At 40.7% G+C, this 18,597-nt stretch overlaps 1 protein-coding gene across 4 annotated transcripts in view; it reads left to right on the forward strand.

Moving 5' to 3' along the window:
• The window catches only part of CPM (carboxypeptidase M), a 29,030-nt gene extending 10,433 nt beyond the window's left edge, over positions 1 to 18,597 (forward strand). For 3 of the 4 annotated variants that reach the window (XM_088054768.1, XM_088054767.1, XM_088054769.1), the window contains 6 exons: positions 12,924 to 13,096; positions 14,555 to 14,739; positions 14,990 to 15,160; positions 15,963 to 16,115; positions 17,153 to 17,301; positions 17,949 to 18,597. In XM_088054768.1, coding sequence (XP_087910894.1) covers positions 12,924 to 13,096; positions 14,555 to 14,739; positions 14,990 to 15,160; positions 15,963 to 16,115; positions 17,153 to 17,301; positions 17,949 to 18,188 — 1,071 coding nt within the window. In that variant the 3' untranslated portion in view covers positions 18,189 to 18,597. Of the gene's footprint in view, positions 1 to 5,646; positions 5,745 to 12,923; positions 13,097 to 14,554; positions 14,740 to 14,989; positions 15,161 to 15,962; positions 16,116 to 17,152; positions 17,302 to 17,948 lie in introns of all 4 variants that reach the window. The other variant, XM_014248904.2, reaches the window with a different exon arrangement.

Below are 18,597 nucleotides of genomic sequence, written 5' to 3' on the forward strand. Positions count from 1 at the left end.
GTTACCTTCAAGTGGCAGAAATAGCTCTGACTGCATCTGGAGGTTGCACTTTAAAAGGAACCACCCCTCTCCCTTATGGCTGGCTTGTGTTACAAGCGATCACTTTATTCATGATGATCCAGTGGTACTGCTGTGAATGGGTAATATTTATTGCTTTCATGTATACAATAGCTTTTCTGAAAATTACTAGATGCATACCAGTTTCCCAGCTTTCTCAGAAAATAAAGTACCCCTTTTTAGAACTAGGTTTTAAAACCCTCTGGTGATAGAAACAAGAGTCAGTGAAAAGGGAAAATAGTCTATTTGGTTTCTGGGTGTAAATATGAAAGCAGTCAGTGTAAGTAGTAGAAAAAGCCTGCTCAGACTATTTCTGTGTGTCTGTGGTGTTCTCATCTTCTTAGTGAGCAATACTGAATAAGTCTAGTATATCTTAATTTAAAAACAGTATTCCCTCTGGGTGGCTTTTCTATGGCAAATTTATTTTTATTTCTTAATTTTTGTTCAAATAACCTGTAAGGTACTATTGTAGAGACTGAGCTCTGTATTGGCAATTTTTAGTGGTTTTGTGCATAAAGAGTGTGTTCAGCTTGATTATGAGAACTGGAAATGGTGCAGTGATGACTCACATGCACATAGGAAAGAAAGGCTTGCTGTTCTCATAAGATACAAGTCTTGTGAAAGTGTCCAAAGCAGCTATGGATGTCCCAATCAACCGAAGATTTGTAAGCCTTTAGGAAGATAAGCGAGCATGTGAACCATGAATTGGTTTGACTCCCTTCCTTTCTCAAGTGCTTTGGATACAAATAAACAGTATCTAGTGGTTTTTGGAGTCGTTGTTTATTCTGACAGTTTATTCTGCTTATATGGTGCTGACTCTAATTTAGAGTGACTGGTGTAATCTCTTGGAGTAGATAGGAACTGATTAAATAGTGGGAAAATGATACTTGTATTTACTTTTTGCCAAGAGAGAGTGTCTTATGTCTGTAATAAGGGATTTGTGGGAAGAGGCCAGAAGTATTAAGTTTAGCAGTGGCCCCCACATAGTGACACAGTGGCTGTGATAGACCTGTAGCTGAATGTTACCTTGGGTTCTTCTGGCTTTTTTTTCTGCTTACCTAAGCACCATGCTGAATATTGCCAGATATGCCTGGTTGATGTATGTGATTGATCTGTATCTCTTCATTCTTTAAAATACCTTGAAGACTTTCTTATATTTAAAGTTTCCTAGCTCTTCTGGGCATATAAACTTTGTTCATTACAAGTACCACTGCTACTGCAGGCCAAGTCTTTACATAATCTGTTCTCAGTGGACCATGGTACACCTGAAAGTAAGGACAAATGCACACAAAATAATTTGATGTACCAGTTGTTCTTACAGGTGTTTGTCTGATCTCAGCTTCAGATATATAGCTTATTTTGGGGGTGTTTTGCTCCATCTGGCTAGATTAAAATCACATGTTTGTTCATGTTTGTAAGCTATTTCTGCAATACTGCTACATCAGTCATTCCAATTAACCATTTCTGGTTATACAAATAATGTAGTGGTACTTCAAGTTCTGTTAGAATCTGAATCAAGCCATATGTGTTGTTGGGCTGTCCCCTTGCAGAAGAAAAGTTCCAAAGTGGCTTTAGATTTTCCAAATTGACTTGGTGATGACAAATCAGAGTACCTCAGGGCAAGGGTGCTGCTGGTGATGGTTTAGCAAACGGAATTACACTTGAAGTCCTTCATTAGCTGTGGTAGTGTTTTACTGGAAGACAGTGTTGCCCCAAGGAGGCTCATCTGCCTGGAGAAGAGAATGCTTAGGGGGGAATCTTATCACAGACTTCTGGTACTTGAAGAGTGGTTACAGAGTGTGTTGTAATGCATTTTTGAGTGGATCCTCTCTCTTTGCAAGGAGCCACATGGAAAAAAGCAAGGGGCAATGGGCACAAGTTGCACTATGAGAGGTTTCATCTCAATATAAGAAAGTTTTTTACAGTGAGAATCATTCACTGGAACAACTTCCCTGGAAATGAGGTAGAGTCCTCCTCACTGGTGGTTTTAAAGATGCAAATAAACAAAGTGCTAAATAATCTTATCTAGGTTTCCTTTCCCATGTAGGGTTGGACCAGATGATCTCTTGAGGTTCCTTCTAACCTGGGCTGTTCAATAATCCTGAGATTGGTTCTATGATTCAATTGCTCTGGGACCTTGCATTCTAATGAGAGTTAATCTCTCTTTCCCTCTTCTCTGTCCTGCATCTTTATAGGTAGGAACTGCCTCAACACAGATGAGCATTACTGCAGTTCCTACCCATGAAGCCAGTGTGCAACTCACAGCCAACCCAGGAGGACTGTAGTCAGTCTATTGCTTTTTCTTGGACAAAGTGGTCCTCCCTTCAAACTCTTGAATCGGTACCCTAGCGTGACTGGTACTGACAGTGGGTCTGAGCCATTCCCCAGTCATTTCACTTCATTTCCTAGCCGTAACTTCCTTTGAAATGACATGTTTTTCATAAATGAAGCTGTAAAGAACAAAGTGAAGAAAAACAGAAACAAAATTCAGAACAAAAACAGGGAGCACAATCCAGTCTCCAATCATCTACAAATTGATTTTGTTTCTTTCCCACTGGATCTGGAGATCAGCTTCAATTCTTCCTTTTAATTACCAGTTTTTGTACACCTGTTTAGAATACTTGACACTACGTTGAGAACTAGTGGCAATGCTAGAAAACTTTGTAAAAAGTTAAAAAGGCTTCTCATTCTGCTAGAAGCTGTGTGGTCTGGCTCTGCTCCAAAACAAGTCTTGTTACTTGTCCTGAGACACACAGTTAGAAACACACGTTTGTCTTCATCACTTGAAATATAGTTCACTAATTAGTTGACGTCAGTTTTGGTTTGGCAATTTGGCAGTGAGAAGTGGCTTTTCAAAGCATGAGAGGAAGCTTAGCTGTTCCTTTCAGGTACCAAACCATAGTTATCTAGGCTTTACTGATTAAAGGAAACCATCCATATGCTGAATCTTTTTATATGTAGTTAATTACAGCCGTATGGAAAGAAATCTTACATCATCTCTCATAGATACACTATCCAGTACTGCAGGCTGAACAGACCCAGGAATGTATTTTAATTGTTAATGGAAGGTTTAGTACTTCTTACAAGCTGGAAATGCCAGGAAATAATTGGTATCCCAGTTCATGGGAGTGTTTATAGTGTAGATGGCCCTCACACAAACTCTGAACAGTCTGAACACTTATGCAGGAAAGACCAATTTACATCAGGACTTAATATTAGTCTATACTTAGCTCTTCCTTGTGTTTCCCATGAGTGCAATTCACAGTGAGAGCAGCAGGAATGAGTACTGCTGAAGCAAGACAGTGGAAGTATTATTTTTGTATTTGAAAGCAGAATATGCTATTATTTGTAGAAAATATTAAATGATGGAAACATCTAGTGCACTTTAGCTCTACTTGGACTCTGCTTGAGTATATATCATGAGCTGCATGTTGTAGGGCTGTAGCAGCCACCTTTAGGTTTGGGCTGTGGTAGAAAGGCTGCAGTCACCGCTGTAAGCAGGTGTGTTCCTCTTGGTGCAGGAGTCCACATGGCAACTGACACCAAGGAGGGATGTCTGAATTTGCCTTCCAGTAGAGGGAATGAGAGCTGGGAAGCAGGGCTTAGAGGGCATAAGGACAAAGAATCATAAGAGCATTCTGGAAGGACTTCCTTGGTAATTCATTGCAAGTTGCCCCAGGATACAACTATAGAGAGAATGACACATTGCAGAGCTGGAAAGCAAGTTGAGGTGGTTGTCCACACTTGATTATGAATAACAGTTTTTTCACTACTAGGATTGTTTTCCGTTCCAAATATATTCTACTGCAGCAAGACTTGTCATCTGTTTTCACAGAGCTGCAGGATGGTTGAGATTAGAGGAAACCTATGGAGGTTTTGGAGAGGAGAAGGGCTAGGGTGAGATGATTTGTGTTCTCTTTCTTTCCTTTTTTAAGAAGAACGTGATTTAAAGCTAGTATCTTTGGGTTCTCCACTTTGCAGCTTGTCTAAGCTTACAGAAATCAAAATTTTTCTCTTTTTTAATGAAACAGTGGTTCTACATACAACAAGGCCAAATAACTAGCCCTTACCAAATCAGTTGCACAAAATTATTTTTAAGGTATGGACTGCTTGCTCATGTTGTCCTTTAATGAAAGAATCAGTAGCATCATCTGACAGCTTTGTGCACAGCATGGTTACAGGGGTTGAACACCAGTGTCTTCAAGAGCAGCTGTAAAACCAGGGGATACTGAGATCACTCTTTGTTGAATCTGTCAGCTCTCAGCACTGTCTTGCTGCTTCTTGATCCTAAGCCTAAGACTGATTCTATTAACTGAGAGTTTAGTTTGGCAACCACTGTCTTCAGTTTTACCTCTCTTACAACTGTTTCAGTGCATCTTGCAGTGTTGCTTCAGTCCTCTTCAAGTTTTTCTCCCGTTCCCAAAGCCATGACCCTTGTGGTATAGCTGCTGTGAGTCAGCTGCATAGCTAGAAAAGAAAACAAAAATGCTGTGGCATGTGCATGACTACAGGGGTCATGCCTTCAGGAATGGGAAGCTGATATGCTCCAGAGTTTGTTTACTTCAGATTTGATGATCCACAAAGATTTAGGAAATAATGCTTTTTATAGTACTGCATATAGCAGCTCCTGCGTTCTTCTTTCCCACAAGTAGCGGTGATGGCTGGGCTCCTCCCCGATGGGCTGTGGGTCCCAGCAAGCCCTCTGTGGAGCTGGGGACAGCTAACACGCTTGCAGGGTCTGGCCATTAGCAATCCATAGCCTGGCACTGCTACTGTCAAGGAACTGGTCCAGTTTCATTGCTGCCACCTACTGAAACTTGAGTTTTCCACCTCACTGAGCAGACTAGTGGGAAGCACATATTTGCAGATGAGGTCTGAGATGCCACAGTATCACTAAAAATAGTAACAAAAACTGCTCCTCTCCCTCTCCCCCCTGCTTAAGTGTGGACTTCCAAAATGTGTGTGTGTTTATTTTGGTACTTAAAGTTCAGCTTCTTGTGCAGCTTTAATGGTCCTAACTAATAATCTTTCTGCAGCTATTAATTCTTCCCCTGCTAATATATTTGAGATATGTCTATGATACAGCTCTTTCTAGTACCTCCTGTTTTCTGAGCAATAATGCATGCATTTAACTTTTTTGTGTTGTCTTTAGTACAAAACCAGATGTTCTTTCTTTGTGATAATGAAAACTTCTGTATATATTTTAGAAAATCCTTATGATTTAAAAATGGAGGGGGAGGGAGGGGGAAGAATGGTCTTATTTGCTAAATTTAATTTGCAAAGTGTTTATTACCAAAAAAAAGAGCCTTCTTTTCTAGTCCTGGTTAAATGCTTTAGAAATTGCAGGGTTTATTACAGACTTGGGCAGAAGGCAAGGCATATTTATTCCTATAACTAATATTGCAAATATTGATAGAATAAAAGATCCCCACAGTCTACTTTGATATGTTGTATATGGGACTGAGTGGGCACCAATGAAATATGAGAAGTTTTACAATGGTCTCAATGACCAACTCTTTTTATTCTTCTAAGGCTTGTATGATTTTACACTTGTTTTAAAAAATGTCTTTTCCCCTTCCCCTCTTAAAGGTAGAGACCTCTGGGTTCTTGTTCTGGGAAGGTTTCCAACCCATCATAAGATTGGCATTCCAGAGTTCAAGTATGTTGCTAATATGCATGGGGATGAGGTACGTTTCAATTTTTGCAATGTCATTTATACCAAATACACTTACCAGAGGTTTAGAGTGAGCTCCTCTCAGGCATGTGCTTCTTATTACTGAGGTATGACATAACTCAAGGAAGACAAAATATGTGTGTATTTATTGAGGAATTTTCAGAATAAAGTTCCCTTGTTTTGGTGGAAGGGCCTTAAGAGACCTTACATCATGGTGAAGAGTCCTACAATCCTACACTCAAGACTTCTCTTAAGTAGAGAGCTTTGTCTTCTCCAGGTGAGTAAACCCAGAGGCTTTAAGTTGCCTGGCAATGAGTCAGATGCAGTAGTTTGCTTGTACATTGTTACTGCCTAGGCATGAAATATGATTGATAGAACTCTTCAAATACATACTAAGATTAAATAATAATTGCTGTGAAGCATCAAATTATTTATTGTAGGAAGAAAAATTTATCTTGGGAACCTTAAGCTAGGAACAGCTAGATTCACCTGAGATAACACAGAGTACAAAAGGAAAAGCAATGCCAGAATAATAAACTTGCTCTGGGAAGAATGCCCACTTATTAATGATCAAGGAAAAATGGTGATTATGAGCCTGCCTAGTGCAGTACTTGAATCTGAATCAGAAAGAATCAAAGCTTCAATGTACAATACTTTTTTGCTTTGTATTTCTTCTATTCTTTAGCTTTAGCTGATTATATTAGTCATCTTCAGGAGAGGTTTAAACTGTGCAGTATGTTTTTATGCATTCTTTCATGTGCAGGTTAAATGATATAACAGGAGGAGCAAGATATATATGTGTATGTATGTGCTAGACTGTGAATTCCCAAATCTAAGAAAAATGGCTATAGAAGAAAGTGTATCCTGTGCAAAGGGTAACATGTCACGAGTTGTTGCTGTTAACAATACTGTGTGTGAGCACTTGCACGCCTACAGGCACTTGTGACATGATGTGCCAAGAATGTTCCCCAAGTTAGACTAGTTTCACCTTGTTCGACACTGGCTTTGCTCAAAGTGTTGCTGGGAGTTTGACTGCTTGGGAATTTAACTCTGTGTGGGAGGAAGCTGATTCATGGTGTCAGATGGGTACATTTGTTACTGGGTGCCCACGACAGGGTTTGCAGCTCCTGGAACCCGCTGGGTGCCACCAAGGCATCTAGGAACTGAGGCTCCATACTGCAGTCCCTGCAGACTGCTGGAGGGGATTGCAAACCTGTGACTGGAAATCACCCAGCTTTGATGGGGAGGAGGTGGAGGGCAGGATATGATCTCATCCAGAATGGGCTGGCTTGCAAATCCAATATTGCTGGACTGCAAAAGGCCACACATACTGAAGTCTCCACAAGGAAACACCCCTGTCATTATCACTGCCCAGCTGGATGAGCATAACAAGCTTTGACCATAGAAATATACACTGTTTGCACATCCACAGGGCTGGGAGTTGCTGGGGATTGGCAACTCTGATCACTGCCTAGGATCTAAGTTTTTATTGACAACATGAGGAAATGAGGCAAGATTTTCTTTTAAAGTCAGACACTGTGCCAGACAGTCTGAGCAGGGTTGGTCCTTGAGCTGCCTAGCTAAGAGGTCCTACATTCCAGTTGTTTGTCAGACCAGGCTCACACCTAGGGAACATTCCAGAAATAGAGCTATTCCTCCTTTTCAGGCCCTCATGATGATTTTTGCCATATGGGTTATTTTGGAGCATACAGGTAACACACAGTTGGTGTTTCAGCTTTTTTTTTTATCTGATCATAAATGTATTTCAGATGGCAGGAAATTAATTCCTCATATAGAGAAGCATTGGTGAACATGAATAATTTTTTCCCATAATCTAAGATTCTGCTGGACCAGTCACTGGGGATAGATTCAATTACCCCTACAATATATTAAGCAGATACATTTTGCACTAATTATCCAACAAGCTTCAGCTTGTATGCCAGAGTCTTTCATAAATTGGAATTACAGGATTATGGGTTCATTGATTGGGTCTTTTGTGCTTCAGTGACGTATTCCACAAAAGATACCAAGTGAGACCTTCTGTTCTCAGGTGTTGTTTGGTGATGCTGCCCTTCTAACCTGTTATGATCACACATATGACACTTAACTTTGACTCAGCTGGCCTACTGCTCCAAAATCATAAAAGGTGGGGTGGAACCTGAATTACATGTGTGTGGGCTGTTCACACATGCTGCTGGAAGAAAATCTAGGTTATTTGGAAAGCTGCCCAATAGGGAAGTTCTAATAAAGTAATGTCAGTACACAATACCAGGAAAGGAGTATTATTTTTTTCAGAACTGAAAAAAAATATTTTTTTTAGTAAGTTCAGTTTTCTTGGTACTCTAAGACATAACCAGCCAAGATTTAAAAGATTTTCATTTATGTTCACTGTAGCCAGATAGAGCGAACTTTTGCCCCAGATCCACTGAGAGGCAACAAAAGACTTCTCCCATTCTTTGTGTTGCCTGTATGAAGCTGGACATCATTTTTAGCAGTACATTTTATATAACCTGAGCCAAATTAAAACTGATTTAAGCTAACTTTAATCAAGAGGGTGGTAATTGACTGCACAAAATGCATAATTCTGTGAAATGTTAGTAAAGTCTTCAGGGTGAAGGAGAGGTTGCCTGATCTTCTGGGGCAATTCCCATTCTGAATTAGAGAGCAGCCTCTCTTACTTGAAATATCTTCTCTTTCTAAGTCATGCATTTCTCTCTGGGGAAGAACTCCTCCTGCTTAACATTGACCACAACCAAACCCCTAAATACTCCTACGTCATAAATGGAGCAGAACTATCACCTTTGGACCCTCTGTGCCAGTGACTTAAATCCATTCTATACAACTGAACAAATAGGATCTAATTGGAAGCCTGTTCCTATATCATGTAGCTCACTGCAGGAAAATCCTTTAGGGAAAAGCACATCTGAATAAACTGCAAACTTCCTGTGTGTTTCTGCTTCCCCCCTTTAATGTACTGAATATATGGCTTTAACTTTCTGCAGCTGTAGTGTAACTGGACCATCACAAGATTAAACTCTCAGGATGGCAGTGCTGATATCAGTCCTATTTTCCTAAAGTGTCCACTTCTGATCTCTTTATTTTCTGAGTATATAAAATAACAACAATGCAAATAATATTAAATAATAAAATAGGTTATTCATAATAAAGAATAATTTGTAATAATATATACAAAACACTAATATACGTAATATAACAATATAGTAGTACAAAATATTATTTTAAATAGTAGTATTTTTCCTCTTTCATTATGTGAAACTGAGCCTGTACTGATAGGTCTGAACTAGCCTATGTGAAAGGATGTGTTTATCTGCTGCCTTAACTTGTGAAATAAGTTAAAGCAACTCTACCCTATTTTCCATGTCATCATAGACATAGTCATATTCACAGTAGGGTTTCCTAAAATATTAGGGCTTAGGTGAATAAAGACTGGAGTAGATTGATTCATTTGTGATCAATATAATGGAGTCTTAAAAAACCACCAAACAATAAACTAAAGAATCTTGTGTAGAATTTCTTATTCTTATTTCTAAAAAAAATTAATGGAAGCTTCATTGCACTATCAAAATACCACTGTGGAAAAAAGGCTAGTTTTTTTTTATCATCCAATTGCACAAAAAGAATACTGCATATACTGCACAACCTGCTATAGGGAATTATAAGCCCATAGTCCTATGTCATCTGTCCTGTGTGATATACTATTGAAGTGGTATGCAGGGAAACAGTATTTTCTCTAGGAAAAAAAACCCTATTTATTGCATAGTGAACTATTTCCCACCTAGTTTCAGTATTAGCTGATGTACTGTGAAAAAGGTCAGAAGCACCATAACTTTCAAAATATGAAACAATCAAATCTCAGTGCTAACAACAGACTTTGAAAAAAGCTGGATCTTGCTGAGGTCTGTTTCAGCACATTTTAACATTGCCTTGCTGCAGTTACTTTTTTCCTTATCTTTCTTCACACTCTTCTGAGTGGGGAAAGAAAAAGATATCCATGTCTCAGCCAGGTAAATCCAGAAGCTGGTGGAGTTTGTCCTGGTGGTAACAACTTATGCCAGCTACTAGATCAAAAGCAGGCTTTGTATTGCCATTTTCCTTCAGTAATAAACTAGAGAACTGCACTTCCCTGTCATACCCATGGTATTTCTCAGATGTCCATAGGGATTGCTGCTGTAGAAATAAAGGGATGTGTGCCAAACTACTCGCACAAACAGCCACTTTAACCCTGTGTTAACCTACCGGGGTGTGTCCTAGCGGTGCATAACAATTAGTGCTGTACAAGTGTTAAAAATAACATCTTGCAAGTGTGGCATTTCAGTGGGAAACCAGGATGGCCTTCTGGTTTCTCTGCTCATACTCCGCTTCCTTAGGTGGGGTTGTGGCTGGAATGCTGAACCTGGCCTGTGGAGCAGCTGGGGCTGGAGCAAGGAGACAGACAGGACTGTGGTGCCCTGAAACAGGTCCTACCTGATGGTTTGGATCTTTCTTTCAACATTGTTCAACTTAAAAAGCAGGCCATGTTTAAGGACAGAATTTTAATAACAAAAATGGGCAGAGTCTGTCCACCCCTAGTCCCCTGGTGTTAGGTCTCTCTCATGTGGTAACAACACTGTTCTAAACCTGGGGCTGATGCAGTGAAGTGGTACGGTACAGGTGCATTTGGAGCTAACCTTAATCTCCTAACTGGCTGCTTCTTGAGCTTCTTGAGTAATCCCTGTGGTAGCTGAGCAGGGTGCTGACACAGCCCTGCCAGCAGGCAGAGTCAGGAACTTTAGAGGATTTGTGTACAGAAGCAGCAGTCGCACCCTTTTCTACAGTGCTGATCCATGTCCTGACACATGCACGCTTCTCCTCCATTCAAGGCTTCCCCTGAGGATCGCTGAATGCCTTTCCTGCTGACTTTCTCCCTTCGAGGCACAGGAGGAAGCTGACATCTGAAAGTGCACAGAGAAACTTAATGTCTAATTGTATCCCTAGAGGTGGGAGAAAGGGATTTCCTTTGCTTTTCTGTCATCCTTCCTGTGAAATACAGTAGTACAATCCACCTCAGCATCTCCCTTGGGATACTGCAATCAAAAACAAATGTTCGTGTCCTCTCAAAGCCCCAGAACACATTCATGCTGTCCCCTGCTCTTCTCTCTATCTTCATATTAAAACTGAGGCAGGTGAAGGTGTCTGCCCTAGACTTTACTGTCAGTAATCTACCTTCAGTTTGTCTAGATCCTTTATTTGAAGCTCTAAAATAAAACTGACTCATAACTCTTATCCACAGGCACACCTGACCTCTGTAGTAACAGGGTAAAGCTTGACTGAGCAGAAGATGCTTTCCACGGCCTTGATCAAAACTTGACCTTGAACTTGAGCTTTCCCAGAAACAAAAACTTTCCCTCAGATACTTCCAATGTGCTTTCCCAAGCAATGCAGGCTGCTCTGGACCAAAACAAAACCACCCCTCTGTTGCCACACCAAAACAGTGGTAATAAGTATATTCTTTCCTCACTGTGCAATCACCCAAATGCCAACACTTTTATGATAATCTGAATCACCTAATGCCCTGACTACAACAACCAGGAAACCTATAAAGTAGTTTGTAAAATACCATACATGTAAGTAAGACTGGGATTAGCTTTTAAATACAAAGGTCATCTGTGAAAATCTGCTCATCTTTCATTCTTTGTAAACATTGTTCTTTTCTACCACATTCTTCTGTTACTTTTCTTTTTCCCCCTTTCTGTTCCTGCTTCTCTACTCTTTCTTTTTGTGATTTCTTTTGGTCAGGCACTGAAGAGAAGTACAGTAGGAGATGAGCACTTTCCCAGTTTCTCCAGCAGCAGTCCAGCCTTGTCTGTAGTTTAGCTGTCTCTGTGGTAGAGCCATTCTTGCTGATTCTGAGTCTGGTAACTTCACTATCATGCCCAGGGCCATGATTTGGCTGATTTCTCTCCTCTCCTTTCTTCCCCCACCCTTATATGCTTCCCAAGATGTCTATCACTCTTTTCAAGAGCTCCCTGTACAAGACAGGTTCTGTTGCATCCCTTCTTAAATTTCAGAGTATGTTTATCAGACTTGCAGAGCAGTCTGTTTTCACATACTCGGGTGCTGGTTTAGATCCTGTTGTGATATACCAGGCTCTGTTCTTGGAGATAGAGATAAGTTATTTCTAGAACTCATCTACCTGCAAGTCTTGGTTTGTTCCCTTTCCAAACGGGATTTAGGAACCCTAAAGCACCCTTGAGGCATGGTGCTGTGGAAAGTGCCCCTGGAAAGTATGGTCCAGTGAACACTAGCAGTGGTTTCTGGGGTAGAATAGGATGGTCCTTAACTCTGAATCTGGTACTTGACACTATTTTGCCTAAAATCTGAAAGACTAAAGGGAGATGTCAGCTTTCATGACTTACACAAACTTATATGAACAAAAATATGTGTTTAACTTTTTCTCTGCCCCTGCCTCTCCTTGATCTAAAGTCTGTATCCAAATGTCTTTCCATGTCTTTTTCTAAGGATTTATTTGGTTTCCCCAATGCACACGTTCATGATGTTAAAAGAAAGCAATGTAACAGAAGTATCTACGTGGCCTCTTTGATCTTGTATTAATATTGACTTCCCATAAAAGAGGATCAACAAGAAAAAAATCCTGCTCTGTGGCATCTTGGAAAACTTGTGGCAGACTTGTCCTCCCTTCCCTCTGAAGCACCAGTGCCAAGCGGTGTCACACAGCGCTGGTGCTTGTGTGCAGGGTCAGTCTGGCACCAGCACAGAGCTGGGACCCTGCAGTGGGACTGAGAAAACACAGTTTTTGAGGCGTTCCCAAGCCCACACGATGTTTATCAGGCAGTTTTAGTTTTTGTTATAGCCGTTCTTTATCCATGCGAGATTTAAGCAGTGCATCTGACACAGTCAGTTTCCCATTATACAAAAAGGTCTGGTTGATCTGGGTTTAAAACCCTTGTGAAAACCCTCCAGTGATTCCTTTTATCTATTCAGTTACTTTAAATATATTTAAGGGAGGGCATAAAACAAAGCATTGTTGATCAGAGTGGTCTCATATGCCTGTATGTCTGTGTAGTCCATAAGAAAAACCTCTAAGTTCAAGGTGGGGGATCTTTATTTATTTATTTATTTTCTTCTTCTTCCATTATCAAACTTAAAGTAAAATCTGTGCTTTTTTACACAGACTGTTGGGAGAGAAATCCTGCTCCATTTGATAGATTTCCTGGTGACCAGCTATGGACGTGACCCAGTTATTACCCGGTTACTCAATAATACCCGGATTCATATCATGCCAACGATGAATCCTGATGGATTTGAAGCTACAAAAGTGCCTGACTGTTATTACACACGAGGAAGGTAAGGGTGGCTTAGGAGGGTGGGAGAGGTAAAATAAATGGTTGGGGAATAATAATCACAGATAGCCAGAAGACTGAATCATGCTTGGTGGAGAGCAGAGTCTACAGGATGTGCTTGGGCTAATTTTGGCTGTGCTCTTCTGAAGACACATTGTTATGGCATAGAGTTTCTGGAAGACTGAGTCAGAAGGGTATTTATATGTGGTGTGGCCAGAAAAAATTGGTCAGAATGGTATAATGACCTCACCTTCTAGGCAGGAGACCCAGATTGCGAATACGAACACTATTCCCTATTTTGTAGCACCTTTGGAGTGCTACAAGAAAAGGAAAATTCCACCCACAAGGATCTATTTCAATTGGAGAATTCTGTAACACTTCTTAATGAGAAAAGGTGTGTCTAAGCTTGTTGAATGGACTTCAGCAATGTGTTTAAAAATCATGTTGAATGTGGATTTAGTAAGGAGTTACACAAGCAGAGCTGGTAAAATAGGTTCTGTGTTAATAGTAATGGGGAGGAAAAAAACCTACATAGAAGAAAATATAACTTGGCATTGCATCCTGTGCTACTTTTGCATTTTTTAATGTGGCTATTGCAGAGACCAAAAAGGGGATGAAAAGCTTAACAAACTAGAAGAGGGAAAGAGACAGTGAGAGAATGGGAAGAAACACCCAAAGGACAAATTTGGAATGTGCAGAAAAAGCAAACCCATGAGCTAGAGGTTCTCTTGGATCACTGGCCTTGGCAACCTCAGAAACAAGAGAAAAGAAAGTTTAGGTAGTTCAGTTCTTTAGGTGACCAGAGTAGGCCATCCTTTTTATTAGGAAAAAATGTATTCCTCAGCAAACAGATGGGACTTGTATGGAGGGGGGTGTTTTTTATCCCCTCACTATTAAATAGAGTTTAATAGATTGAGGTAAAGAATTAACACAATCAATGGTGAATACTCTCTTTATTCCTGTACTGACCTATCTGAGTGAAAAAGCAAGAGAGCATTTGAACAGAGCTGGGCATTAAGGTTCAGGGAGAAGAAAATGCATCCTGTGTTTGACTCAGATTTTTTTCTGTCTGTTAAGATTGATGGCAGCCCAAGGAATACAACTATTCAATAGTTACCTTGGCCTTCTTTACAAGCAGGAAAAAACACATACAGGAGGAGGACAAAGTCCTTCTGACCTGGCTCTGGTTTTTCTAATTCACTTATGAGTAGATGTGCATTCTCTGTGCATGTTAAATATTCTCTGTTTCCACTTGAATTGTTTTATTGTGGCCTATGAAAACTCCAGAGCTGCCAGAAAGCAAATTGAAGTCCATCACTGTAATGCTTGAGAAATAAAGAATGGTCATCTTGCCTGTTCCCTGAAGATACTAGCACACCACAGATCTGGAGTACTGGGAGGCCGGTGATATGGAAGTATCCACAGGCAAAACAGTAATGGGAATGTCTTCTCTCTTTCAAAGGTACAACAGGAATGGAGAAGATCTGAACAGAAATTTTCCTGATGCCTTTGAAAATAACAGTGCCAGCATTCAGCCAGAGACTCGAGCAGTAATGGACTGGATAAAAAATGAAACATTTGTTCTTTCAGCAAACTTGCACGGGGGTGCCCTGGTTGCCAGTTACACCTTTGATAATGGTAACCCAGGTAAGCTGGTGACAAACTCTGTTCTCCTCAGCTGACTGGGTTTAGGAATGTTGGCTGCACCAAAGCACAATTTATAAGGATTCATGCAAAGTTCTTCTACCTTTTGAGCTGGGATGGGCAGAATTTGATAAACCTCATCAAAATTCACTGCTTAATATATCCTTTTGGGAGATGTTTATCCTGCATGTAAGCCACCACTGTGTGTTTTACCAGTAATGAGAGTTGCACAATGGCTGTCTTCACTCTGCAGTTACTGGCTCTTTGAATGGCTATAGCAGATCTCCAGATGATGATGTCTTTATTCACCTGGCAAAAACCTATTCTTCCAACCACGCCAGCATGTACAAAGGGACGGGGTGTGACAACAGGCAAACCTTCCCAGAAGGCATTACCAACGGGTACTCCTGGTACCAGCTGGAAGGTAAGAATGTCATGGACATTTCATTCAGCTGGTAAGATGATCTCACTTTCTCCTGCCATCTCTGATGATGAAAGGGCAGTGATTTTAGTCAGAGTAGAGGGCTGATGAGGGGAGCAAGTCAACTCATTCACACAGGTTCTGAGCAGGACCTGGGTGTTTTCAGACTCTTCCAGCCAGCAATTACACAAGCAAACGAGGCAGTCACTGCTGTTTGCCTGATTCTGTGCTTAAGGCCTGCAGTGGCTGTAATACACATAACACACGTGCAACATGTTGCTTGGCATCAAGATCTTCTCCTTTCAGAAAGAAGGAATTCTTCTATTCATATGTTGTCAATTTTTAAATGTTTAATTACTGAAATAAATGTGAAAGAAATAAATTCTTTATGTGTAGCCAAATAGAATATGGGGCTTGTGCACTGTGTATGTTCTCATTGTCTGAATTCAAATACTTAAAAGGGTCTTGGAATGGCTTTGGCAGTAACAAATCCTATGCCAGCCTATCTGTCCCTTTTTAGTTGGGAAAGCTTGAATGAATTTAAGTCTAAGGCCCACTCTTTCTCAGCCACAATCATCATCATTTCCAAAATGAAGTATGCTTTAGAAAACAACACTCTATGAGTAAATAATTAAGTTTTTTCACAGGAGGCAATAAATACCAGTGTGGCATTGTGGAGTAACTTATCTGATTTACTTTTCTTACAGGTATGATGCAAGTACCAATGTTTTAATTCTCCTGTTTGTCTTTTAATTTGACCTTAGTGTTTCTTTGCAGCTGAAAACCCTTTTATTTCACTTTTAAGGTGGAATGCAAGATTACAACTATGTCTGGGGACAGTGTTTTGAAATTACATTGGAGCTGTCATGCTGTAAATATCCTCCAGCAGACCAGCTGGAAAAGTTCTGGAGAGACAACAAAGTTGCTCTGATCGAATATATCAAACAAGTACACCTAGGTGGGTATGCCAATGGGGACAGAGTGAAATCTGAGGCAGCTTAGAGGGAACTCCTCAGCAGCCTGGGTCAGTGTCACAGCTCACAGGGGTGAAATCTGGTGTTAACTTGGGAGCTCCTGAACTGGAAGTACTACAAAGCCATGGATGGGTAAGGTAGGAGAACTTACAAGTGTGTCAGGCGAGGAGGGGCAATGGGTGCTACTACAGGTGTGCAAGGGGCTTAAAATGTGGGGCAGGAGCAAGAGACAGACCCTAAGGGCTGTCTGACTATGCACTCCCCCCCTCCCCTCATTTTTCTGAGCAGCCTTGGGACAATCATTTATTTCAGAGGTTTCTAAGTGTATGTGTGCCTCAGCACAAGTGTCACGGGTCTTTGCTTGCTTGGATTTTGTAAATTTGAAGGGCTTCTCTAGGTGTGATCTGACTTCATATTTGGAAAAAAATGCTGCTTAGTGAAGCTGTGGTGCTTAACAATGAGTTGAAGGGTTTGCACAAACCTGTTGCTTATCTTGCATTTTGTTGCCCTAAATATCTGACTGCTATTTTATCTCTGCCTAATGTCGGTGCTGCCTTGAAGATGGTGTGTGGGAATTAAGGGAAACTACTTCATAAGCAGACATTGTTGGTATTCTGCCTTTGGGAAGTACTAGACAAGAGGCTGACTTATTTTAAATCACAAAAAAAGAAGGGTGGGTGGGTGGGTGTGTGCAAAAACTGCCAAACCTGTACTGAAGATTGAAGCCCTTCAGTAAAGGACATAGAGTAAGTGTGCATGATACCTTCAGCAAATGAGATTTAGAAGAGGAGATTACAATACTGCTAATTTAACATGAGAGTAAGCTATTAACAACAGCCAAGGATTTTCTGGTTTAATTCCCTTGAGCAAGGCCAAAGTGACTAGTGATATTATTAGATGTGCTGAAACATGGTGAAATAGCCTTTGAGTGCATCCAGCAACAGAACAGTCTGTCTTTCTCAGAGAAGGAGGCTCACCAGTTGCAGTTCACGATCTTTCCCTCCTCTCCCTTTTTTCAAAGGTGTCAAAGGCCAAGTTACTGATAAGAATGGGAATCCTATTCCCAACGCCATTGTGGAAGCCAAAGGAAGGCCACATGTCTGCCCCTACAGAACAAATGAACAAGGGGAGTACTTTCTTCTCCTTTTGCCTGGGACCTATGTGATCAATGTGAGTATGCAGCCTTACTGAAGTATTGTTTCTAATTGCACCGAGTCCCTGAGCACAGTGAGACTGCAGCCTTAGAGCTGAACTGCTAGGAGGTGTAAAGACTCTACAGCAGACTTTAAAAAAAAACAACCTATATATTTAAATATTAGTCAGCAGAAAGGATATTTTTTGATACAGTCCTCAATGTCCAGAGATAAGCACTCCTTGGACCTTGATGGTGGAGCCAGCTGGGATGAGCGTCTGGAGCACAGCAACAGGAGCTTGAGGTGTTTGAAACAAGCCACAGAGCTCTTGCAGGGTGAGAGGGTGGAATCTGGGATCCGGGCAGCAGCGGGCTGGCACCACCATCCGTGACTGTCATTGCCTTGGGTCAGAATGGTTTCTTGTGGAAGTCCAAAGAACACCCATGATGGACAGGCTCTGCCTGCTGCCAAGGGCTTACGCTTAAGCATCGCTGCAGGATTCCGACTCTTGCACAGCTAGAGTCTTTTTGCTATAACATGAAAACTTTACTCTTTTCCCATTCCATGTTCTCAAATGTATCTTTAGAACATTTCCCCTGTACATTTAAAGTGTAAACAATTACTGTTTCACAGTTGACCTCAGTGTTTCAAACCAAGGAAGAACGCTTTTGTGTTTGTTCTTAGGCTACTGTACCAGGATTTAGATCGATGCTGAAGACAGTGGAAATACCTGACAACACTGGAAACTTCAGTGCTTTGAAACAGGACTTCTCTTTCCCAGAGGTCTCAGATCAGATCAGATCAAGAGTTACTTCATGCCCCAAAACTCCCCTCTACCAAGAGCTCACACGGGCTTCATCCGCAGTAAAACCAACTGTACACATCTTGGTTTTAATGACTGTTATGCTGGTAATTTTCAAATAAAGTCAGGAATGACAAAGGCAAAGGCAAAATCTTCCTGCACAAATATGGCTTTTCAGAGAAGGAATTGTATATGCAAAAGAATGTATGTTTTTACAAACCAAATTCTCGGATTCACAATCATGTTTACTGTATTTTGTAAAATACTGGCTTGACAATTGAATGTTTTACTTTAGTTACAGCAGATGTATTTTTAATTGTAACAGACTCATATTTTTCTATGTATTTTACTCTGACACAATTTTGTACAGCCTATGGAGATAACCACAGAATTTTGATGCAGAAAGTACAAATACATTTTAAAGACTTTTCCCAAATTCTAAAACATTGAGGATTGTACTGCAGTGTTTCATGCAAGCTCAGGGTCCTCATTGAGCCAACAGCTCAGGTACCACACAACTGTAAGTCATCA

This window comes from Pseudopodoces humilis, chromosome 5, assembly GCF_049639895.1.
Source record: "Pseudopodoces humilis isolate 2021_Gansu_Grassland_sample_001 chromosome 5, ASM4963989v1, whole genome shotgun sequence".
Taxonomy (NCBI): domain Eukaryota; kingdom Metazoa; phylum Chordata; class Aves; order Passeriformes; family Paridae; genus Pseudopodoces; species Pseudopodoces humilis.